Source organism: Trachurus trachurus, assembly GCF_905171665.1.
Source record: "Trachurus trachurus genome assembly, chromosome: 1".
NCBI classification, from domain to species: Eukaryota; Metazoa; Chordata; class Actinopteri; order Carangiformes; family Carangidae; genus Trachurus; species Trachurus trachurus.
In genome coordinates this window covers 16522282-16546929 of record NC_139891.1, presented here as the reverse complement: position 1 = coordinate 16546929, position 24648 = coordinate 16522282, and the positions used below count along the sequence as shown (strand labels likewise).

Here is a 24648-nt window from a genome sequence, read left to right as displayed (position 1 = left end):
ACTTTGTAATGTCTCAAATATTTTTTATCATCAATATAGACAATAATGAAATATACAAAGTCAATGAAAACGTTATGAACTCTAAATGAACTATTGAATTTTCTGATGTACAGTGTTTGAGAAAAATAACTTTTATTTTATTGATATCTGACATGAGATTTTATGCAAGATGATATTTTGTTGTGTAATAAATTGAAAATCAATTTTGTAAGCCTGAGACTACTCGTACAATCACTTAAATCATCAGTTATTGTGTTGATTATTTTCTCAAGAGGGTGGAACTGGAAATATTTTTTCCCTCCAACTTTTCCTTTAAAAAAACGACTGAAACAATTAATCAGACTAGTTTCTGGTTATTTTTCTGTTGTTCAACTAATTATTTCAGCTCTACTGTGATGTAGTGAAAACAAACACTTAGAGCAGCATTGGTCTTGAGGACATCCTGAAGTCTCACATTTTATTGGACCATTGGTTGAGTTGTCTGTCACAAGAACATACATCATTATCATTGTCACTCATTAACACTGTTTTGTTTTACACTGATGACATTCACTGCACAAGAAGTGTCGTCAATATGATAGACATTTTCTGTGTGGAGCGAAATTCACCACCTCTGGTAATGGCCAGAGAAATTAATGTGGTGGAAGAATCAGTTTGTGTGAGTTTAGTCTTAATTGTTGTGAAAACAGATGATAACCTGTTGGTGGGCTCTGTTCATGTGGATCTTAATAATGTAAAGTTGGATTTAATCGATTCCTTTTAATGTCGACATTGGTGCCAATACATGCCAATGACGACCCTTTTACAACTTTTAAGTGGAGCTAAATAGAAGATCCTCTGGATAATCACTTAAGGATGACTTTAGTTCAGTATTGATTAACAACCAGTGCACCATGACTCAACAGAGCTCAACACAGGCTCAGTTTGACACAAAAAAAAGTGACAAATGAGAAACAAGTAAATAAATACACATCATGGACACACATCCATAAACAAGTTAAAGAAAAAAATCATGAACAGCAAGATTTTTCCTTTAAAAATGAAAAAAAGTGTGTTAAGAGTGTAATTTTTTAGATGGAACAGATGTTTCAGGTCTGTGTGAGGAATAGTCATTGAACTCACACCACTGCTTAATCTAATGAAGAACATACAGTTTATTTAACTGATGTCAGTGCAGTCAATACCGAAATATTAAATTACATAGGTAAGATTATCAGCTACAACTAGCAGGTGGTTTTACCCATATTGTAAGCTGCACCACACATCAGCTGCGACATTTGATTTACGTCCAATGACTGGGAAGTAATGTGATAAATTGCTGCTTTATTGAAGTGTTGCTGGTCAGAAGGACAGTGAATTATCCAAAAGTTCATATCAACCCCTTGATGAAGCACATTGAGACGCAGTGGTGTGTGACGTCCTTTAATGTTTGGGTAAAACTAATTCCCCGTGATATAAATGATTTCATGAGGCAGTCAAAGTGATGATAAAAACAGAACAATCATCTGCAGATATTATGATAATCTGTATCTTTGGTGGTTTCGCCATTGTCCATTGACCTGTTGCACCTTTAAATTTTACAACAAATATTGGCTTAACCTGTTACTATGAAGGGAGATGACCAAAAACTGGCAAATTCTGTGGTTGGCAATATTTTCAAAACTAAGAGGAAGATGTGACGCCTACAGACTACAAATCCACTTCAACTGCACCAACAGTCCTGGCAGATTTTAAACAGACATCAGACTAATGGGGCTGTATGTCAGGATTATGCAGGTTTCTGTAAACATTGTTTTTAGTCAGACTCACTGCCACAAACAAAACAAAAAAAAGTTAATCGATTAAGGCATCGACACAGGTGGAGCTGTGCGTTTCACCAGAGTAGAAAACAGAACAGAGAAAATATATGTACACAGGTATAGTTAAGTGCTACTCAAGCAGCCTCGTGTTCCACTGGCTAGATCGGAGGCAAGAGAAACTGGAACCAGGACTGGCTTTTTCTTGCTCCATGATGTACGGGGGGGGGGGGGGGAGGGGAGGGGCCTGTGCTGGGGCCAAGAGCTTTGCCCATGTCAGGTAACATCCTGAGGTAAAGCTCATGGCCCTGGCCCAGGTCATTGGGGTACAGTAATTTACATGAAAGGGAAGTAAGGACTAAGGAGTAAGAGGTTTGAGGACGAGATCGAGAATGTTGTCAGGGCGTCTCTCCATCGCGGGTGAAGAAGTACCTGACGGGGGGACCAGGGAGGTCCTCGTCCCCATCTGCCTCCGGAGCAAATGACACGGTGAGGTCGACGTAGCGGCGGTCCACTGATGGCTTGATCAGCTTCTGCATCCTACAGAGAGAGAGAGAGGGAGTTAAGTGCACAAGTGAGAGTTGGTTCAGAAACAGAAAAATTCATTTTTGACCGATTTGAGATCCCGTCCAACAAAGCTCAAAAATATGGACAGGAAAAAAAAATCATGTTTAAAGGTAAGGCACTCACGTTAATTTAAGTCTCTTTGAATGTCCAGGCATGACAGGCACGTAGAGCATCTTCACACCATGGACAACCATAGTGGGTTCAATTCCATACTTTTCCTGACATAGAAATCACCAACAACATGTTATGTGATAAAGATGCTGTCAAAAACCTTAGAGAAAATGTGGTAAATGCATCTGGTAAAACACCAACACGGGCACAATATTATTTTTTCTCACCCGCACTGCATTCATCAAGTCAGACAGAGTGAAGTCCTCATGGCCATAAATAGTCCAGCAGTCCCAGATGGTGAAGTAGATGTTGTCCCTGGTTAAAATATAAAATACAAGTCACTACTTTGCACAGTAAACTGTGGTGGTTCAAGGTTGCTCTTAGCTTTAAATAGTGTGAGAGACAGACTGTCTCCCACAGTGTGTATATATGCCCTTACCTAATGAGTGCCCTTTTAACTGGAGCAGGCTCAGTGAGCACCATGGCAGGGAGGGCCAAGTTGAAGAAGCAGTTTTTAAAAGATTCAAACCCATAGCCTCCAACCACCTTGATCAACTCGACGGCAACCTGAGTGTATCAAAGTAATAACACAAAAAGTCTGAGCAAATACTCATTATGGAATTATCAAGTACTAATTCTGATTGCAATGTTGAATGCAATGAATACAATGAAATTCCCATTTCCCCCATTATCACTATCAAAATTTAAATCATGGAAAGTTTACAGTGTATTTGCAAAACATCAGCAGCAGTTAGGGGAGTCCAGTTAGTGTCTGTTCTCACCAGTCCAGCCACGGCAGCTGTTGCCGTGGCGATAGCAGGGATAATCTTGCCAGCGATGCGTTTGGTCTTGAGTCTGTCAGCTGGCTCAATGGAATACATCCTTGCTCTGAGAGCAGATGCTGACGTTACAAAGTCCATGTGGCCGTTGCTGTCGTCGTCCTTTTCAAACTGCATTGGACTCATCTGTAAGCTCTCTGTTGCAAGTATGTGAAAGTACAGACCCACAGTAGTGAATAATCATTTTACAATCATGTATCTGTACATAATATTGAGTATTTTTTCCTTATTTGTGTACCTGGTGTGACACAATCTGTAACAATGGCCTGCTCGAGCTGTGTGATGGCCTCCCTCTCCTCTTCACTGCTTTGCGGCATCTTCATCTGATCGGGCTTCTTTGCCGTCTCATCTGTCTCTATACACTGGAACAGGATCAAATCCACAAAAAAAAAAATCAGTATTTTTTTCTCTAGACACTCACATCAGCGAGTACACCAATAGACAGACTTACTTTCTCAGTGGGCCTGTACTCGGGGATCTTCACATCTGAGAGAATCCTTGTCACCGCCTCCTCAGAGAGATCCTGATCAATGGAAAGGTTCAGCTAGTAAATGAGGAAGTGTGTGTACTTGAAAAAATATAGGTATTAATTTGCAGGACCTACCTTTTCTTTTTTTTTTTAATCAATTTTCTTATTGTATTTCTTCATTTTTTTTAAATTTTTGTTTGTAATTAATTTTTTATTGACATTCAGAAACAGACATTTGCAGCATATACATCATGTGAGCATACTTCTTGCATCTGTTGTCTGCCCTAAATGCCGAAATAGTATTTTAGTTTATCCAAGTTATGAGAAGAAAAACTTACAACCATAACAACAGTTGAAACAAACAAACAAACAAAAAAACTATGTACTGGTAGGGAGTGATCTTTCTCATACATCATCATAGCTACTGGTTTGTGAAAATAAAATCCGGCCTATGAGGCGTGACATATTTGACCCAGTTATCCCAGTATGATGTAAATTTCTCCAATTTGTGATTAACAAAGTATTTCTTCATTTTTTGTTAAATAAAAACTGAGATGTGGCAGGCAATAAATGTGCAAAAAACAAAAACAACAAAAAGAAAATAAAACAGACATAATAGAAAAGCAAAAATAAAAGAAGATGACAACAGTTGTTGTCATAACCTACCTTTTCTGAGTAAGTGACGTTATAAGTCCCAGCGAAAAGCCGGGCAGTGCTGACAATGAAGGTGAAGTGCCTGATGAAAATAGAGGGGGGTTTGGCAAGTTTAGGTGTGACACATACAATACCAGATCAGCTTGAACTGCGATATAATGAATGTAGCACTCACAAAGAGTCTTTCAAGTCAAAATCAATAGGTGTTGGAGGTCTTTTTGGAGACTGCCAAAACAAACCTATGAATGATTAAAAAAATGTTTATGCTGTGCATCGTACATTTTACAGAAATATATGCATTTTAATTGCTGTGAAATAAGCAGGTAATTTTAGAGGTACTTATGTGTTAAATACAAACTTACTTCCATCTTTTAACCTTGTGTCCAGGGGGAAAGAGTGCAACAGTTGTAGGCACTGAATATAAAAAGAATATCAGTCAACAATGCTATGAGAACATAGGCATATTATTGCACATATATACATAAAGTATCTTTGTTATAAACGTGTATTTTCAGGTTGAGAGCAATTACCTTTCTCTTGAAATACTTTTCAAATTTCAGACGAGCAGCAGTGACGCATTGTTCCCACTGCCTGGGACGTCTGCTTAGCAGCTTGATAACCTGAAATGCGCCCTCCAGACTTTCCCCTGCCTGCATCCTCTAAAAACACAAGCAAAGGCTCTTTCAAAGCCGCGTTTTTCAAATGTGGTTTACATTACTACTGCTGTTTATTAAAAGCAAGTGAGACAAAAAATAAAGTCTTACCTGAAGCACCACTTCAGCCGAGGAGTGGGTCTGCCAGAAAGAGTTAAACACGGAGGGCTTGTGGACAAACGCATTCTCAAACTACATAAAGCAAAAACACACACAAAAAAGTCAAAATTAGGACACTGTCTGATACTTTCTAAAGTAAGAATAATCAGCACTTGCTAAAGGAAAGGGAAATTCTCTCAGACTTCTGGCAGACCTTGTCTCTGGCCCACTGGATGGTGTGCTCTATGACTGAAGGGAAAGACTTGAGAGTGCAGAATGGGATTTCCTCCTCCGGGGGGTCTCTCTGGAAAGTTAATGGAGAAGCGCTGTACTTAGATTGACGTCTGTGCCTATGAAGTCCTTGGACAGTAATGATGCAAGAATCAACTAGAGCAAAGAACAAAAACATGGTCTCACACACTTACATGGCTATTGTAGGACTCAGTCAGATTTGGCACAATGATTTCTGTGTGTCCTTTAGTGCCCATGGTGCCAGAGTCGAGGAGAGGTCTCTGATTGGATACACAGCGACTGAGAATAATCAAATACATGAAGAAACACAATATCAGCACATGGCCAAATTAGTCAACATTTCTATCATAGACATACTTACATCAAAAACTCTGCCCACAGGAAATGATTTGAATTGTATTATTGATTATACCACTTTAAAGGTAGAGTCTGGAGTATTGTTCGAAAACATTACAACTGCGCCCCTCCTCTCGGGAGGAGCTGTGTAGCCTCCTGCCCCTGACAGCAGCAGTTGTCAGGACCGCAAAGTAAAAGGAAATACAGTCCAAGAGAAGCGCTGGAGCCGTGGGCCGAAAACCGACTGTCAACAACAACGGGAGCCTCCGTGTTATGTTGTTACATGTGGTGAGCTGGGAAGACGGTGTTAGCAGCGGATGCTAACCGCTACTGCTAGCTGAAGTTAGCATCGAGCTAGCTCACTACAACAGCCCTAACTTGTTACCAGTCGAAGCTTTAGTTGTCAGTGACGGTCGGGAATCCGCGGCTCCAGCGCTTCACTCAGACTGCATTTCTTTTTCTTTGCGGTCCTGACTGCCGCTGCAGAGAGAGAGAGAGACGTGCTAACACTCAGCAGCATCAGGGACAGCTAGTGCGGCTAGCAGCCCTGAGCCTCCTACTCTGCTGCACGTAGCTTCACCTGAGCTCTGTCATTGGCTGGAGAGAAAACACCGACTTTTGCTCTCCACCCAGTAACGTCCACGTGCACAACAAAACAGAGCAAAAGACCAAAATACAGGCAGGGGGAGGGGGCGCTGCAGACACAGCTCCCACCACACAGGACTAGAAGCCCATAGGTGATGATTAAGACGGATGTCATTAGTATAAGTCTAATGTTTATTTTTGGACACAAAACTCCAGACCCAACCTTTAATATTCCCACTGACCTGTCTACATATCTCCGGGCCTCCACATTGTCCAGCGCAGTGACCACTAGGTTCAAACGGGAGTAGAAGGAGTCACTATAGATGTTCTCAGTAGCCGGACACACCTTGTTCAGATGAGCATCCACTTGCAAATCTGGGTTGATATCGTGAGTGGCCTCTGCTGCTGTGGTACTCTTCGGTTTCTGTGACAGAAACAAAGAAAATGTTAATTGTGTGTTTCTAGTAATTTAATATTGAGTGTACAGAATTGGAAGAGGATGCGTACTCACCTGTATATGATGTGGTCTGAAAAGAAACTGCCTGTTGAGGTTTGACTTTTCTATAAGATCTGGGTCTGAGATGCACACCTGAGGATAGACGAATGTAGAGTCATGAGTTATAGTAAATTAGCATTATTGAGAAATTAAATTTAATGAAATAAATGAAGAAATGCATGAAGAAAGAGGAGAGGAAGAACAAGGAGGGAAGGAATGCCCACCTCTCCTGAGCTCTTGGCCAATCCGACCCCTAGCAGAGCAAAGTTTTTAAGCATCTCACAGCCTATGGCACCACAGCCGACCTGGAAAAGAGGACATTGTGGTTTACTGAGACATGAATCTTAAAATAATTCAGTGAAAAAAGAAAACATTCAAATGCTGAAGAGACCTTACCATGAACACCCTGAGCTTGTGCAGTTCAAGACACATTGATTCACCGATGCAGGCTCGTAATCCATCATACCGATCAGCCCTGGGGAAAAACTCCTCTGCAGAAAGTGACTGAAGGGGCCTGACCACTTCAATGGCATCAAGGTAAAACTAACGACAAGACAAAAAGGTGAGATGAAGTTAATAGTTATGGGAATTATTTTGTAAAAATTTGTAAAAAACGATTGAAGTCAGAGACTTCCATTGCTGTGTTGCATTGGAAACGGGGTAGACTGAGCTTAATATTGAAACATCAATAAGCATAGTTTTTCATTCTGAAAGGGAGATCTAAAGTTCAAATTCAATAACATACCCATTGCTGTAGTGGTGCAAACTTCCCTGTGATGGCTTTAAGAGCTTCCTGACTAGCTAAGCCTCCTACAGCTGCTACCAATGGAGGGAGAGTCCCCATCGCCGTCCTTGACAGACAACGCACCAACTCAGCATTTACTGGAGCCTGGGAGGAAAGAGGAAGGAAAAGGAAAGAGGTGTTTTTAAGGATGTGCACAAACCTCTGATGATCCAAGAAAAAGAAAAGTATATGTAATAAAAAAAACAAAAAACAAAGGCTCACTTTATTCTTTAGAGTAGCATTCACTTCCTCAGTCAGCGTCAGTAAAACCTCAGCATCCTGTAAACACCTGATGGCATCAAAGTAAAACTGCTCACAACTCTGAATGTCACGTTTGAGCAACTTCATACACTCGGAACCACAACCAGGACACGATGATACGATATGTGTGGTAAAAGACTGGAGCTCCACAGTGAGAGGCAGAAAAATGCTGTATTTACCCAATGTTGGGAAGTCTGCTGTGCTGCTCCTGGAAGGTGTCCAGTGCCAACATGGCTGCATGGATCTGTAGTGGAGCCTGATGGGTAGATTTAAGATAGGATTGTGAAGAAACAGCTGCTTTACCAGAAATGACGACGACATTTCAAGCTCAAGTTTGCACCACACACCAAAGTCAACACAGAAAGACTTTGTGGTCTTTGTCATCTTAAGCTGGTTTCACTGAAACTAACCCCACCCCTGGATAAAACAGTTAGCACAAAGCTTTGTTAATGCAAAAAAATATGGGCATAAGCAGAATAAACTGGGAAGCTAACTGATGTGATGTGACACCAAAATGAACCTGTTATGGAACCAGTTATACTGCATAGTTGATGCTTTTTGGTGGTGTACCTTAGTAGCGCCAGTCAGTATTTTATGATTTAGTAAACAAGAAAAGCTTTTAACACTTACGTCTGGTTTACTGAAGTCTGGGGTCAGGACCTGAGGATCACACAACTGTTTCTCTATTGTCTCCTGAAATACATTACCACACCGGCAAACAAACGGACAGACACACACACAAAGAATTTGTTTATTAAGAAATGTATGTCTGGTTTTAGGTTCAACTGTGATATCTGTGGTTGGTATGGCAACTGGTTAACTTACAAATTTGTATGTCTTGGGGGTTTTCATCAGGACAAAGAAACCTCCATGCGTATGTGGTTGTAGCTGGGATGTATCTCCTATTGCAAAACTGTGAGGGGAGAGGACTAACACCACACAGATTCAAACAGAATACACACACACACACAAAAGAAAAAGAACATGTGTTGGATTGGATTACTACACTATTATGCAATTTCATACAGAAAACATCGAATGTACTCTTGGAATAATTCAAAACAACAAAAATAAATGACCCAGTAAGTTTTATTCAATTCAAAATAAACCATGGCCATCTTATAAATGTTATTAATATCTCTGATGTGTTAGGTATACAAATGCTATTATAAACTAGCAAAGGATCTATAAAAAGACTTAAACTGTACAGAAACCAACTGCAGCCCAGATCAAGTACCTGAGACCTGTCGTGCTGCGCCGTTGAGTTCCACCATGCCATTGACCTCTCTGAAGACAACACTCTGGCCTGTCTGCAGGCCGTGGGGTTGGTTGTCCATGCAGGTTACCACCCCTGGGCTGTCCTGGAGGAGCAAAAGTCAAAGGAGGACTCAACAAATGTTTAGAGTGGACACACAGTCCTTGTAGACCCTGTTTCTGAATTTTGTGATAATGAAACATCTTGTAAATCCACCTCACTCCTAGAAGAAGTAGAAGTTAGTAAAACAGACATTCTCTCAATCTGACCATAATCAAGAGAAAATCAGTTACACATTAAGGAGGTGAAGTTGTTAATTGTTGGGGCACAGGTTTAGGAGGACAGAAGACTACCTGAGTGATAGTTTGGATGAAAATCTCCTTGGGCTCCTCTCCTGTGGGATCGGACACCTCAAACTCTTCTCCAAAATCACAGAACACTCGCACACAAATGCCATTAGCTTCACAGCCAATGAACTGGCAAAGACAAAACACATTTTGGTTAATACACTGGTAAAGTAAAGTTAATATTTGACTGTTTATGTGTTCGGTGTACTCAAAACTTGATTTGACCTGTGCTCTTTAATACATTACCATCATAGGAACAGTAATCTTACCTTGATGGGTGGTTGTTGTGAGTGGCAGAACTCATTTACTCTCTTCTGTAGACTCAACCTGGCTTCAGTCAAAATCACACACTGAGAGAGAGCAGACAGACAGAGAGGGAATGTTAACTGCAGCAGTCCAGACTAGAAAGCAATGCAGGTGTGAATTAAACCGAGGTGAAGGAAATTAAATCACAGGCACTTCTTATATTCCATTAATTAACAAGTAAATGGGAAAATGACCTTTAAGTAGCATCCGCCCAGTTTCATAATGCATGAAAACATTTAATTAATATCGTGAAACTTTTCACAACAACACTTTGTCTCCATTTGAAATGTCTCTGAATTCAAGCTGATGGCCCCACTCGGTTTCTTATAAAATAACTGACAACAAACTTTACAGTCACATTAAAAGTCTTGAGGGGCTGGATGTTTTCTTACATGCATACTAAATAAGTTTCTATGTCCCTAGAGGGGCTGAAAGAAAAAACAAAGAACGACTAACAACTACTAGTTTAAAATTTCCCATGAGCCACAGGTTGGTCACAGTCGACATTCTGATGAGCAGCATCTCACCTGATACTTGCTGAGAAAACTGAGATCAGTGTTGTCATCCAAAGCAATTGACGACATGTCAACATGAACGTAGGGGTTCAACTCAGCTACCCGAGGACACACAGCCTCCACCCTAAGGACAGATGAGACAGAGAAATAAAGACAGAGGATTTTACCTGTATTTGAAGAGTGTCCTTGTGATATCTTATGAGGCAAGTTACATTCGCGGTTTAGAGGAATAGTGCAGCTTTGTGGTGTACATTACCTCTTTCTCTGGCTCAACACATCCTCTTTGCGGATAAAGAAGTTGGAGCCCAGATCCCAGGTCTTACATAGCTGGGTGTCATGAAGGGTAACTACCTGTACACACACATACAGAGACTGAAAAACTGTAGCCAAGGCATCTGGGAAGATCAGTTCCCAACACAGTCCCGATTAAAACAATATATATTGCCTTAGTGTGAGAGTGCATACCTTTATACCAGCCAGGACGATATTCTTTGCTGTGAAACCAGAGGTCGAGTTGCTTAGTCTCAAATCACAGTCGACAGTGTAGATCATATAAATGCTATGGAGGAAAATATCTCACAGTGCTGCATAGCTTACCTATCTCTATTCCAAGTCCTCCCATCCCACTGAGAAAGACTGATGACTGGGCCATCTGGTGCATAGCACTGTCTCCCAGCACATATCGCTGGCGGCTGAAAGGACAGAAAGGGGGGGAAAGCAGGTTGAGGGGGTGTGCTTTGCTTTGAGACGGATCAGGGAGGAAAGTGAGGAGCACAGCGTGTGGTCACTGATCACTCGACTGTCGTGTAAAGTGGCCTGTAGTTTCAAGGTGAGTTCATAAGGAAGCACTTCAGAGAGAGAGAGAGAGAGAGAGAACAGGTAGACTTGCCTGTAAAGAGAGTCATCAATCTCCATCGAGTCTGCAGCCATGCTGGGAGGGGAAGAGGGGGGGGATCCAACTGTCTGAGAAATAACGACTATATCTATTAGACAAACAAAAAAAAAACCCGACAGTGATTACAGAGGGTTATAAACTTTTAGGGTCTTTGCGGTGAAAAAAAAAACAACGCCCTCTTACAGGTTAGCCAAGTGGCTAACTGAATGTAAATGCCGGGGCTAACTGTAGTTGCCGGTAGCGATGTTGTTGGCCTGACAACTCTCAGTCAGTAATGCTACAAGCCGGAGACAACCTTGAACTAACGCAGCGACGTCTTATTACAGTCAAAGATTGCAGCTGTTAGCGCCCACAGTAACGCTGGTTGTTTCATGAACCTGCTGAGGAAAGCTTAGCCGCTACAGCTAGTTAGCTACTACTGAGTGCCTGGTGCCGGTGGCGAGGACATTTGTCATAAACTCGTCAAAAGTGGCGGTGACACGCGCGTTAGGCTACAAATAACTCCGAAATTTAGACATCAGTTAGATGTATTATCATTGTGATAAGCGACGAGAGAAAAAAAGTATTATTCATTTTGTTATAAATAGCCAAATAACCATACGCAGCTACCTGTCAGTATGCGCGAAGAGCTACAGCGAATGAATGGCTGTGACTGGTTAAAAACTTGGAGTGCTTCCGGGTTACCACAGTCATGTGACCGAGGCCATCCAATAGATTCACAATACCCTACACAGCAAGACTGCGTTTGGGATTATTTTTATTTCACTTTTTTTTTGTTATTGTTGAAGGTGTTCCTATGTCACACAGATATGGAAAAAAAGCGAAGACCTTTCAATTAGACAATTTTCTTTACTTTATTTCCCCCAATTCAAGATTACAAGATTACTTTATTTGTCACATAGCCTACACAAATCACAGAGTATGCAGTGAAATGTCTCATGGAGCTAATCAACAGACACATCCATCTGTAGCTATAATAAAACACAGTTCAACAGCATCACAAACCCTTGCCCCCCACTTGCAGTTTGTGTTCTTTTCAAGAGGTTCAAAGAAGACATTTATGGCTGCTCCCAGTTTCTTGATTTGACCCTACTCCCAAACATTACAAGTTTTGCCAATTCAAACAGTGATTTAATTAAACATGTTTGAAAGATGTAGCCTATAGTAAGTTTCCTTAAGTATTTATCCTTGAACTACAAAAGTGCCTCTGTGTTTTAGGCATGACCTTTTTTTGTTTGTTTGTAAGATTCTGGATTGGTAAAATTTAAATTTTCTGTTTTGGTATCTTTTCCCTTTGTTATTTTCTTCTGTTTTTGTATAATGTGTTCCTATTTTAGAGTATTTGTTGTTCAGATGTAAATCTGGATGGTGACAATGTAGGCTACTATAGGATCATTTAGGGACATAAAAAGCATAACACTGTATAGACTCCATTATCTCCAGTTGGGAAACTAAAGGCAGACTGCTGAACCAGTCCCAGCTGGAGACAAAAACCATGTTTAGGACCTCCACTGTTTAATGAAACAAAGGTCAACAGCCAAGTGAAACATTTACATCCCACTGACAATCATCCTGGGTGATGATGTAACAAAAACACAAGTCTACTGCTGTCTGTAATGCATAATTAGTATGATTTCTGTGTATATGATGTATATGTGTGCATGTGACATGATAATTGTGTGTGTGACATAAAATAAAATAAATCTGGCCACTGATTTGGTTGAGTGATTTTGTTGTGTTTTAGTTTTCTGGGACAGAGCCTCTCAACTTCAGACTTTGGAGACACCCTCCCACGAATCATATTGGTTCAAAACCACAGACAGGAACCTCCCCTCCCCTAAACTATAGCCAAACTCATGCACAAGCACAAAGCAGCCACTGAACTTCAAAGTGCCACTACCATTCCGTAGATTCTCTCCCTTGTAGAAATGTGGTGCAGTAATATGGCACTGCGTCGACTCCAGCGGATCGCCATTACTCCACTGAATATCAGTGGAGGTCTAACAAGCAACATGCAGAGAGAGATGTCAACCCTGCCGCGGGTGTATGTCACCCGACAGATCCCACCCGAGGGTCTGAAGATCCTCCGTGAATCTGGACAGTGAGTCATGGTTTTAAAATTATTCATTTTTTTTAATGTGACCAATTGCTTACTGCAGCTCATCTATGATACATTTACATAGTTTGCTTAGGAAAGTTTATCATTTACTTAGAGTAAACAGGGCTGCTAACATTTTCCCTGAAGTTGAACAGATAAGACTGGTATCCTAAAAGGTATCCACTCACAACAGAGTGAAAGAAATGCACTAGTAGGCCCAGGCAATGTGTATTATAGTTTGATTTACTTTATATCTCAGAAGGGGCTTGAACTTCATTGACAAATATGTGAAATGTTTTATTATTTTTGCACCTTTGGCCATGAATTTCCCTTAATTCATCGAAAAAGATTTGCTCTTCAGTGATGGTTTCTGTTTTCCTAGAGTGCAGATGGAGCTATGGGACTCAGATGACGTCCCTGTACCCAGACAGGAGCTGCTTAAGAAGGTCAAAGGTGTCGATGGGCTGCTCTGCGTGCTGACTGAGAAGATTGATGCAGAGCTGTTGGACACTGCAGGTGTGAGGACAGTTCTTGAGCCAGTTAAATAACTAATATTAAATAAGAAGTCTGTCCATTTATTCGTGTTTCTATATGCATGTGTGTGACATACTTCTGCAGGTCCAAACATGAAGGTCCTTAGTACAATGTCGGTGGGTTTTGACCACCTCTCTCTAGAGGAGCTGAAGAAACGGTGATTCATTTAATCAAAAGTTTTGATTTGTGTACATTTGTGGGAATATAAAAATGATGATGTAAATTACGCTCCTCTGTGTTTTCCCCTCAGAGAAATACGTATAGGTTACACTCCTGAAGTTCTGACAGATGCTGTTGCTGAACTGACTGTCGCTCTGCTGCTCGCAACCTCCAGGAGGCTCATAGAGGCCACACATGAAGCCAAAATGTAATATTACACACACACAAACACTCAACTTTGTTTTTTGTCCAATGTCAAATACACATCTTGCTCTCATTTACCCTTGTCAGTGGTGGCTGGGGCACATGGAGAACCTTGTGGCTGTGTGGACATGAGTTGGCCAACAGCACTGTGGGTATTTTTGGCCTAGGGAGGATCGGTGAGTCTACATTATCTGACACACTACACACAACGTGTACAACAGCCAAACTACCATTTCTGTCAGTCTGATACGTCTTACCCCACTGTATGTGTTTGTGCTCAAAGGTGTTGCTATCGCTGAGCGTCTGGCCCCTTTCAAAGTAAAGAAGTTCATTTACACAGACGTGGAGCCCAGGCCAGAGCTGGCCAGTCTCATTAATGCAGAGTATGGTAAGGACCAGATCCATGTCAGCCCACAGAGGGCGTTTTGAAATGTCTCAGTAGGAAAAGCACTGGCATTAAAAATGAAATAAATTATGAATTAATTCCAGTTGGCTGCAGTTAGGGTCCTGGTATTGTTAATGCTGGCTTGATGTCACACTGCCATGACTAACTGGGACACATGGATTTACTGTGGACATGCTGGACAAAAACAAAGATCACTTTATATCCTTTGACCTTTCACATGCTGACCTCCAGAGATGTTCATGAGATGAATTAAAGGAAATTAGATTGTTTCTAATCAGAGTTTGCACTAAGACTGTGTCATATGACATTAACAAGCCTCTGTCTTGATCTAGTCTCTTTTGATGAGCTCGCCAAGCAGTCAGACTTCCTGGCAGTGTGCTGTGCTTTAACACCGGAAACAAAGGAGATCTGCAACAAGACACTCTTCTCCAAGATGAAAAATACATCCATCTTTATCAACACAAGCAGGTACCCCTTTAGGATGAACAGTTGGGACTATAAATGGTGGTGATGTTGATGACCTTTGTTATATTTGTGGTCTCTCTGCTGTGTCAGAGGTGGGGTAGTGAACCAGGAAGACCTGTATGAAGCTCTGTCCACTGGGCAGATTGCAGGTGCTGGATTAGATGTCACTGTCCCTGAGCCCCTACCCACCAGCCACCCACTCTTTACCCTCAAGAATTGCGGTGAGTCTTTCATTCTTTTTAGTGCTTTAACTGCGTTACAATTCATTTAATCTTCAGTCCTTAATTTCCATTGGCTATAATTGTTTTTGTTTTTTTAAATTCCCTCTTCCCACAGTCATTCTCCCACACATTGCCAGTGCCTCCTATACCACCCGTAATGCCATGTCTGCGTTGGCAGCTAACAACCTCCTTCGTGGTCTGAGGGGTGAGCCTATGATCAAAGAGCTCAAGCTGTGAGAGGGAAGTTCCACTTTGAGAATTGGCTGAATACTGGACCATTAGTTCACTTCACATATCTAGTTGTTTTTAGAGAAGAATAAAGGGAGTACTTTTAGTTTTTAATAATATGTTTCCCTATACTTTGACTCTTCTCTGTGTATGTACAGATGTGATAGCATTAAATTCCGTTGCCCTCTTGTATAATCTCAAAGCAACCAAATGCAACAAAATGAGTGTCATTGTTTTGTTTTTTAATTCAGTCCATACAACAACTGAACGTACTATACAGTACAATCTTCATAGCCTTCAACAGTAAAGACAAACATTTAGTCCTCTCATGGTTACACAATGTTATTCATACAGGAAAATAACAGCAATCCTTCAGATTTGGCATATCAATAAAAGCCCGGCTTTTCAAGCTAGAGGGCATAAGGCAGTGACTTTCTTAATTTAGGCCTTTTACATGTTTTGAAAATTTTGGCATAATCATTCAGGGATGATACAGTCTGATACAGTGCATTTGTCAGTGTTTCACATTAAACAGCTTTACAAGACAGCACCATTACAATTCTTAACAGGCCACTGTGTGAGAAATGGAACGAGGATTACATCTTTCCTTGGCCTCTTACTTGGGAGGACATCAGCTTGGTCTATCCGTCATAACAGAGGGGTCTGAGTGTGAGGAGGCAACACAGAGATCATCACGTTTGAGTTTGAATCATCAGCAGCCATTTTTAAATCCTGTGGCCAAGCATAACGGCTGTCTATTGGCTCCACTGTGTCAAGAATTACAGGGCAGACAGCAGGTTAGCTTATGTTTACAGGGAAAACACATGGGAAGACAATAATCTTCTATGAAGGTAAATGTCAAGATTATCCATCAAAATATGTCAAATATAACTGTCATTTTGTACAGGCTAACAGTGCAATGACTCTACAGTACAATAAGGTGCCAACAAGAATTGAAAGCAATGACCATGTGATTCTCATTGACAGTGTAGATGACACAATATAGCAAGCAATTAAGTATACAAAAAGGCAAATATGTATTTAAAGTGTTATTTTTATCATCTCAGTTCACTAAAACCAAACTTTACAACACTGCATAAACACTGATTTCAATTAACCAACTTTATAGCAATGAATTTACAACTACCTAGATGTCTGGTATCCCCCGGTTGGGATGATGTAATAATACTTTTTATTTTACTTTCTGTCAGCTGCAAAATTTTATTCCTTCTAAGCAAGTCTGATATTGGTAGATTATAGTTACATAGCTGTATGGGTGATTTTTTTAATCTATGTAATTTATGCATTCAAAACTGTGTTTACAAATCATCCCCATGTGCAATATTCCTCTAAAATTCACTGATCACTGAGTGGAAATCCTATATGATCTACTGCTTGTGGAGAAGAACAGAACTGCTGTAACTCTAAGATTTCAAATGCAGCAAAATATCAGTATGACACTAATAACTGAGTATTAGTAAAGTTGGTTAATTGCAATACAGCACCATTTCCACATAGTTCAACATTCTGGGAAACATATTAGTTATAAAAGAGAATGTCTAAGTGCTTTAGTAACAGACAGATGCAACATTTGACATAAAAAGAGACATGTACAAAGCACTGATATCAAGTACAGTAACAAACTTAACTTATACACAATGTTGAGTTCTTCATGAGTTGTTTTGTCTCTTCTCCAAGAGAAAAATTATGAAACCAACCACAAATGTGCAATATTTACATTTTCAAAGCATTTTTTCAACACAAGCTGAACCTCAGTATCCTGTAAACACTTTTCTTCAGACGACACCGTCTCTCAGCACTGCTTCATTACCCCTTCAGCAGACACACCAACTGAACACATACAAGCACACTAATGTGTGGGTGGTCAGTAGACTTGTTAAGCTGAACCAAAAGTTGCATCTTTTGCGCACCACGACACAAAATAAGGTGCACTTACAGCACATTTTCCTGCAAAGCTGTTGTATCTCTACTATAGTAGCATTATAATGCAATATAATATATATTGCATTTCTCAAAAACTGAGGAACTTTAAGGTTTAATAGCTCTGTCTTGTGAGTGCACATTGAGGCACATTGTTAATTAGTGTGTTTAGTTAGTAATTAGTTCACATTTCTCAGAAACTTGTATAAGTGTATTTAAACATTTATTCTTCAGTGACATTAAATAATGTAAATACTTCATTATTTCAAAATTTGAATTAATTACCAACTACCAAACCATCACCTTAACTGAGGAGGTTGGACTCTACTACAGGGGTAAAACATCTCACATCTATTTGATTTGACTTAATGGTTGAATATAAATGAAAATCTATCAGCTACTGAGAAATTATCTCTTTTTTTGTTACTATGAAACATCAGCTGCCTCAAACTTCATCACTTAAGTGAGTAAAAGAATCAAGATTATTTGGTTAACAACATTTTCGCTGCATACCAACAACAGAGTTAAAAAAAACAAAAAAAAACACATATACTGTACAACTGTAAAGTCCTCTCTGCCATTTTTTCTCTTTATCTCTAAGCATTACCTCATCTCACAGGATAGACTCCAAGTCCAAATCTTGTTTGGCAAAGCAAGTGTCAAGAAATGACATCTGTCAACAGTTCCTTAGTACTTAACAGACATCCAAACTGAATATGCATCAGTTAGCCAACAGTCTATGACTGACCTTGCACAGAACAAGGAACAGTCAATATGCACAGTTGGGATGATTCAGCAGTTTGATGCTACTACATGTCTGCTATTCTTAATGTCGGTGCAACACAGCTGCCTCTGATCTCTAAACACTCAGACTAAGTGATAGAAAATGATTATTATATGATTAAATCAATCTTCATCAATATGTGAACCACAAACTACCGATGTTCAGAACTGAAGGAGCACCCCAACAGATCATGTAACGGTGAGAGGGCCCACTTGATGATTTGTGTTTTAAAAAACATAATACAGCCAGCAATGTGGCAGCTTTAAAAACCAAGCCTGAACTTGCTTAGACCATTGTATTTTAACTCAGTTAGCTGCATGTGTGCATGTCCTCCATCCCTATAATCTGTCTTCAAGCTAAATGTGTTTACAGTAACTTCTCCTGCCTTCATAGTACAAGTTCGCCTGGAAAAAATGTGTGGTTACATTAGCATCCCTATCTTTGGTCAGCACTGATTAGTTTGGACGGCTGATCAGAGACAATTACTGTTACAGCTTCAGAAAATCAATGTATTGCTCCTACAGCAGGGAATTGGACATGTTACTATTCTGCCAGCGCAGGCAGGTGGTCTTCGAATGCTTGTATAGATGGGAGGACTGGCTGAAACGCTTTCCACACTTTAGACAGGCGTAGGGTTTCTCTCCTGTGTGGACACGGATGTGTTTTTTGCAGTCAGTCAGGGTAAGGAAGGTTTTGCAGCAGATTTTGCAGGCGTACTTCCGAGCTCCCTCCACCACTAAGACGTTGTGCTCCGACAGAGCCTTCTTGCACTTCGATAGGACGTCTGCTGAAGCTCGGGTCAGCTGAGGTGGGAGTGATGTGGGCCTGCCACTGTTCATGTCGTACCCACCACTCTCGTTGAGAAGCAGGGGACTTGCCAGACTTGAAGAGGAAGAGGCTGAATCCTGAAGAGCACCACCTACTCCCTCTTCTCCAATACCGCTGGCCATCTTCGGAGCAATACGCCTGTAGCCTGGATAGCCCAGAGAGGCAGCGGTGGCTCCTCCGGCACCTCGTGAAGGTCGCCCAAGAGAATGTAGTCCCAGACTTGAACGCTGAAAGTCCAAACCAAAGGGATCCACCCCTCCACGTCCTCCACCTGCACTTCCCACACTTCTCGGGCTTCCCAAACTGTCATGCAGAGGACGAAGGAACAGAGAATCTGGTTGCAAATTTTCTCCAAAACCACTGCGACTCTCCCCACTGAGTGGACCTGACTGCAGAAGAGAAGAGGACGCAGAACCAGACGGACCAGCCGCTTCCTGTCTCAGCAGGAAGTGATGTGCTACGGCCTCTCCAGTTGTTGTGTTGGGCAAGTCGTCTTCTGCTGCAACCATCCCTGCTCTGCCACTTCCAAAATCTTTTGGGCTAAGGAAGCTAGAAATACTAAATCCGGGTTTGCCGCTTAATCCGTTATTACAAGCAAATCCTCCCCCGACTCCAGTGCCACTTCCCATGCTGCTCTTGAGAAGGAGCTGAGAGCTGGCCTGCAGCAGAGAGTCAGAGCTGGGTTGGGGTTCAGAGGTGAAGCTGCGGTCGCTGCTCTCTGGGCTGAGCTCCACCTTCTCCTCTTCCTCCTGGCCTCCAGGCTCGGCTGGATCACTGCCTTCTGCCTGCGATGTCACATCGCTGATTTCATCCGTTGGCTCAGGTGAGCTTAGCGGTTCTCGTTTGACTACCACCTGTACGAAGCAAAGGAAAAGCTTCATCTTAGTTAAAAAAAAAATAAAAAAATAAAGACAATCAAGGAGCATCCAAATTCAGCAGCTCGTGATTTTCATGTGGATACAGTTTAAATTACTTTGTGATGGGCAGACAATGGACTTAATTGGAAGAAGCAGTTGCAAATGTGTCAGTTTTCCAGTAAAGATAGACATCCACCCTATAGTGTAAAAAACACTTTTCTGGCTCTAAAAGAATGATGCCTTTATTCTTCCAAAAATGAAAACCAAATAACTAAAATAAACTGAATGCATATTACAGTTTTTTCCAATTGCTAACAAGCAGTGGTCGAAACTGAAGTCCCATTTTTAAAACTCTTAACACAGTTTGCAAAACACAAGTCCATGTGGACCAAACTGTGAATCACTTTTCATTGCTTTCACACAAAATGCATTCAGTGACCACAGTCACCAAAATTCATGGACTCTTTTCTCAGTTACTAGTTCACCACCTGCAAAACACTAGACTTTTACTGCACATTTTTCAAATACTAACACACTTTGTTCAAAACAGTTAAAAACACAATCAAAACAGAATGATGGGTGGGAGGGAGGAGGGGGGGTCATGGGGAATTTCTGTTGCAGGAACATTGAAATCTATAAAACATCAAATCAAAAATATGTTATTGAATAAAATAAATAAAAAATATTATGCAACTCCAAACACAGGTGAGGTTAGTTTCCAGCTCAAGACCGATCCAGGTGATCTGTGTTTGGCCTCATTAGAAACCATATAAAAGAGGGGGAGGGGGGGGGGGCTTCTTGTTTTTTCTTTGGAAATATGGATCAAAGAGCACCAGTTGGGGAGAGAGAAGAGTGGCCAGGAGAGGGAGAAGAGGAAGGAGAGGAAGACCAAGAGTTGTGTGTTTTTTTTTTTACTTACATTATCTCTTGATTTGTGTTCTATACCTCTGGAGATTCTGCATTTTGACGTAAATTGCTGCATTCCTGATTCATTCTTATTGCAATATATTATCTACACTCAAAGTGCAAAGATATTGCAGTATTTATTTTATAATAAAACTGATTTACTGATTTTGAAAAAAATCATTCAAACTTCAAAGATCACATTTATTTTAAGTAATGTTCTTTGTTGTTAGTGTTTTGTAGTTCAGTGTGCTAAGAGTGACAGTGTTTGTTTCCAAAGTGATACTATGTGCTAGTGTTGTGGTTGAATGAGCTTATTTTGAGACATGTATGAAGTGTTTTGTTGGTGAGGCACCGTTTTGGGGAAGAGATGAACTGTTTAGCTGAGATGCCTGATGGAAACGCTGGCTGTGTTAAGAGTTTTGAACATGTGACTTCAGTTTCGACCACTGCTTGTTAGCAATCGAAAAAAACTGTAATATTCAAATCCCCCTAATTATTATCATCCCCATGACTGTCACACCACTTTGCACACAGGGCGTAAGTGAGAGTGTGCTACTTTGACACAACAATACAAGCCACAGTTTTACCTTCTGTTCCTGTTCTTCGGCCTCCTCCTCCGTTCCTGATTTAATCTTCACCCCTGCTCTGTTATCCTGGTGGTCGTGCTCATCCATGTCCTCCTCCTTGCTCACAACCCCCTGCATTCTCCCCATGTCCTCTCCCTCACAGTGTCCACTGTCTGACTGGCTTGGCATCTGAGGATCATCTTGGGACACTCCAACCAGACCTGTGATTGCAGCATCCAGTTTTGATTCATCCCCCATCTTGTGTGAGTCCGGGGACAGCAGTGCTCCTTCCTCTCGCTCTGTGTTCACCCCTTCCTCTCCCAGCAACCCCAGGTTAGGGCCTGAGGGGCGCTGCCTTTGCCTGGGTCTGTCTTCTGACAGGCCCAGTGCAAGAGAGGGCTTGCGTTTGTGGAACCGTCGGATAGGGAAGGAGGCTCTCTGTTCCACCCCTCTGTTGCCAACTACATTTCCCACTCTGTCCTCCTCCATCCCACCGAGAGCAGAGCTCACCAGACTGAGCCCCAACTGCTGCAACAGGAACGAGCGCTGCAACTTTGACGTGGCAGCATTTGCTGCGAGGTTAGCATTAGCTGCTAGAGTAGGGTTCACTGCCAAATCTGCCACTTGCTGCTGCTGCTGCTGCTGTTGTCTGCGCCTCTGCTGGTCCTGCTGAGGGTGGTGATGGGCCGGTCTTTCAGTTGAGGGAGACATAGGCAGGGTGCGTGTTGTCAGATAGTGTTTGCAGGCTTTGACCACATTGTTGAGGTGCAGGTGTGAGGCTGCAAGGAGGATATCCATGACGTTGCTCTCCCCCAGCATCAGTGTTGACGTGTACATCATGTCCACCAGGGCAGCAAAAGCCTCAGCTGTCACTACCTGCAAACACAACAGATGCTTGACCCTGCTGGCACAGTTTGAACAAGCAACAAGACAGAATTTTGTCTGCTGTGACAGTGCTTTTACTAATTACACATCATCAGTATAAACATGAGTGTTATATTATATCTGTTGCCCTCTTTGACACAGTATGATTCAGATCCTGACCTCACTATCCAGCTGGATCATGTTCATGCTTGCATCTCCCTCCGCAACAGTGAACAGGGCTCTGAAGTGAGTGCTGCAGGCTGCAAGCACTGAGCGATGGGCCTTAAAGTGTCGGCTGCCCACCACGATGACACAATCGCACAGCTGACCATGGACACGCTGATAGTTCAGCTGCTGGAAGAGCTGCTCAAAGTGGCCAGGGAAATCCATGGCCCTGAAGACAAAAGTAAGCAGTGGTTTTTAAAAACAAAACAACCCAAATAAACATGGACATCAATTAAGACCAAACAACAATTTTCAAAACTTTTAAATCCTTTGCCAAGCAAATAAAAAAAAAGTTGTTTACCATTTCTAAAATGTTTCCCTCACCCCCATAAAAACAAGCATCTTCAAGGCATCAGCCAAATATATTAATTATGTAAATAAACCATAAATATTCACAGGTTATGATGCAATAAAAGTGACATTTGTTGCAGCCTGGAACAGTTGTATGAAGGTTTTTGTGTGCTAGTTATAATAAAGGAGGTGTTGAGAAAAACATCAAACCATACAGTAAACTGTAGTCCTAGGGCCTACAAAACATTTCAGTGGGAATATTAATTAATGACCACCAAGAGCAGTGTTGCCTCAAAGGAATAAATATTGAAATAATAAGTGGCAGACTTAAGTTTGTCCAACAGTTTATTTATGCTTTATGGAAGCTATAAGGTACAGCTAAATGATAACACAGGCTACAGAGCATAGCCTCGGAGTGTACTCTGGACTGTTTTAATGATACCTGTAACCTGATACTTCACAAGATACCAAAACGAGACTAGCTAATCCAGGACCAGTTAGTCAATATAAACAGCACAATCTGCATAAACACGGCGCGATAAGAAGAAAGATAAGTAACCTCTAACGTTACCTTAAATTTTTCCTAGCGCGTCGGTAACAGCAGGCAGAAACACGCAGGGCCCTGACCAGTGAGACGAGGCTAAAGTTAGCTGGCTGCAGCCCAGCAGATCGCCTGTTAGCTACAGCAGCAGCAGCAGCAGCAGCAGGCGGTCACCAGGTTGTTGGACCCGCTCGTCTATATCGATACAGCTTTTCCCATCAAATGTGACCTATAGCTAACATTTCTGCGGCCACGCTGCACCCCGTGTCTCCCCCACCACCACGACGCCCCCCCCGCCCCGCGGTCCACTCCGTCCTCACACTGAACGGTCCGTGGGGGTGAGAGCTGCCCGCGGTGATGAGCGCGCTGACCGGTAGCCCTCCGTCTCACACATCGGTCGGTGTCAGCCCACAGCCGGCGGAGGAGACAAGTCAAAATGACACACTGACTGTAAATTGCTATCCGGGTCCAACATGTGTGACGCTATAATTTCTAATAATCTCTTCGCTCAGACGGGTTTTCCCGACCAGACTCACAGGGTGGCGCTGTGCTTCACTTCCATGTCCGTGACCTCGCCGGGGTGAAGCGCTGCAACTCCGCTGAGCCACCGCGCGGCGGCGCTGCTGATCTCACAGACAGCATGCTTTGTTTTTATCATAGACTGTATGGTTTCTATCTATCTATCTATCTATCTATCTATCTATCTATCTATCTATCTATCTATCTATCTATCTATCTATCTATCTATCTATCGAGCAAGTAGGCCTACATAAATGTTGTGAAATTGGTATAAGTTGTTGTTTGCTGTTATTTTGTATTATGTAGGATTGTATAATTTCTAGATGGTGAACAAAATGACACCTTGCATTTGAATACTCATCATGTGGGAAGAAAATAAGTCATTGCCGAAGTATGTTATGGGTTGCACTAGAAAATCACACACGATATACACACTACACTCTTCTTTCTCTCCCACAATCGATGATTGTGTCAAAGTTTTTTTTGCATGTGGAAATTTTTGAGTAAGGCTATCAATGAATAAAGGTAAAATCGTCTTTCTTTTGAGCGAAAATATATTGCACAACAGGGGGAAAGAAGCCATGTACAACACCACAAGTCTGGTCCTGTCTATGGCTTTCAGTTGCTGCACCTGTGACAAAAGCTTTTTTTCCCCTTACCCATTACTTATTAAAGTTTATTAAAGTTTGTTGACAAGAAAAGGAAAAAAAAAACCTGAATTTATTTATTTTTGATTCATGTGAATACATCTCAAGAAAGTGCTGTTTGTCACCAGGGGTGAAAGTAGTTTT

General features: G+C 41.6%; 3 protein-coding genes across 4 annotated transcripts; 1 reads left to right on the top strand and 2 right to left on the bottom strand.

Annotated features, from left to right (window-relative positions):
• Positions 1-571: 571 nt before the first annotated feature.
• uba6 (ubiquitin like modifier activating enzyme 6) lies at positions 572-11856 on the bottom strand. Of its 2 annotated transcripts, none has more exons than XM_083980856.1 (32): positions 11830-11856; positions 11215-11288; positions 10923-11017; positions 10791-10819; positions 10582-10676; positions 10338-10449; positions 9774-9854; positions 9511-9633; positions 9140-9263; positions 8728-8831; positions 8533-8595; positions 8082-8158; positions 7864-7930; positions 7603-7746; positions 7254-7400; positions 7082-7162; positions 6873-6950; positions 6604-6785; positions 5614-5719; positions 5403-5492; positions 5201-5281; positions 4967-5095; positions 4799-4850; positions 4612-4675; positions 4449-4518; positions 3765-3836; positions 3552-3675; positions 3257-3450; positions 2914-3041; positions 2702-2789; positions 2487-2581; positions 572-2336 (listed from the first exon to the last, which is right to left on the bottom strand). In XM_083980856.1, exons 2-32 carry the CDS (start codon positions 11253-11255, stop codon positions 2195-2197), a joined length of 3078 nt encoding a protein of 1025 aa, XP_083836982.1. In that variant the 5' UTR covers positions 11256-11288; positions 11830-11856; the 3' UTR covers positions 572-2194. The 2 variants fall into 2 exon arrangements, with proteins under 2 accessions (XP_083836982.1, XP_083836981.1); XM_083980855.1 differs by having other exon boundaries at positions 11215-11308; positions 11830-11850.
• Positions 11857-13083: 1227 nt separating this feature from the next.
• Positions 13084-15756, top strand: grhprb (glyoxylate reductase/hydroxypyruvate reductase b). Its single transcript, XM_083980025.1, has 9 exons — positions 13084-13321; positions 13701-13834; positions 13937-14009; positions 14103-14219; positions 14303-14391; positions 14499-14603; positions 14954-15089; positions 15177-15307; positions 15423-15756. The coding sequence occupies exons 1-9, from the start codon at positions 13149-13151 to the stop codon at positions 15542-15544; spliced, it is 1080 nt and encodes a 359-aa protein (XP_083836151.1). The 5' UTR covers positions 13084-13148; the 3' UTR covers positions 15545-15756.
• A 155-nt stretch (positions 15757-15911) lies between these two features.
• On the bottom strand, positions 15912-23955 carry zbtb5 (zinc finger and BTB domain containing 5). The gene is made up of 4 exons (XM_083980014.1): positions 23369-23955; positions 22462-22675; positions 21439-22293; positions 15912-19942 (listed from the first exon to the last, which is right to left on the bottom strand). Exons 2-4 carry the CDS (start codon positions 22669-22671, stop codon positions 18779-18781), a joined length of 2229 nt encoding a protein of 742 aa, XP_083836140.1. The 5' UTR covers positions 22672-22675; positions 23369-23955; the 3' UTR covers positions 15912-18778.
• Between the last annotated feature and the right edge of the window lie 693 nt (positions 23956-24648).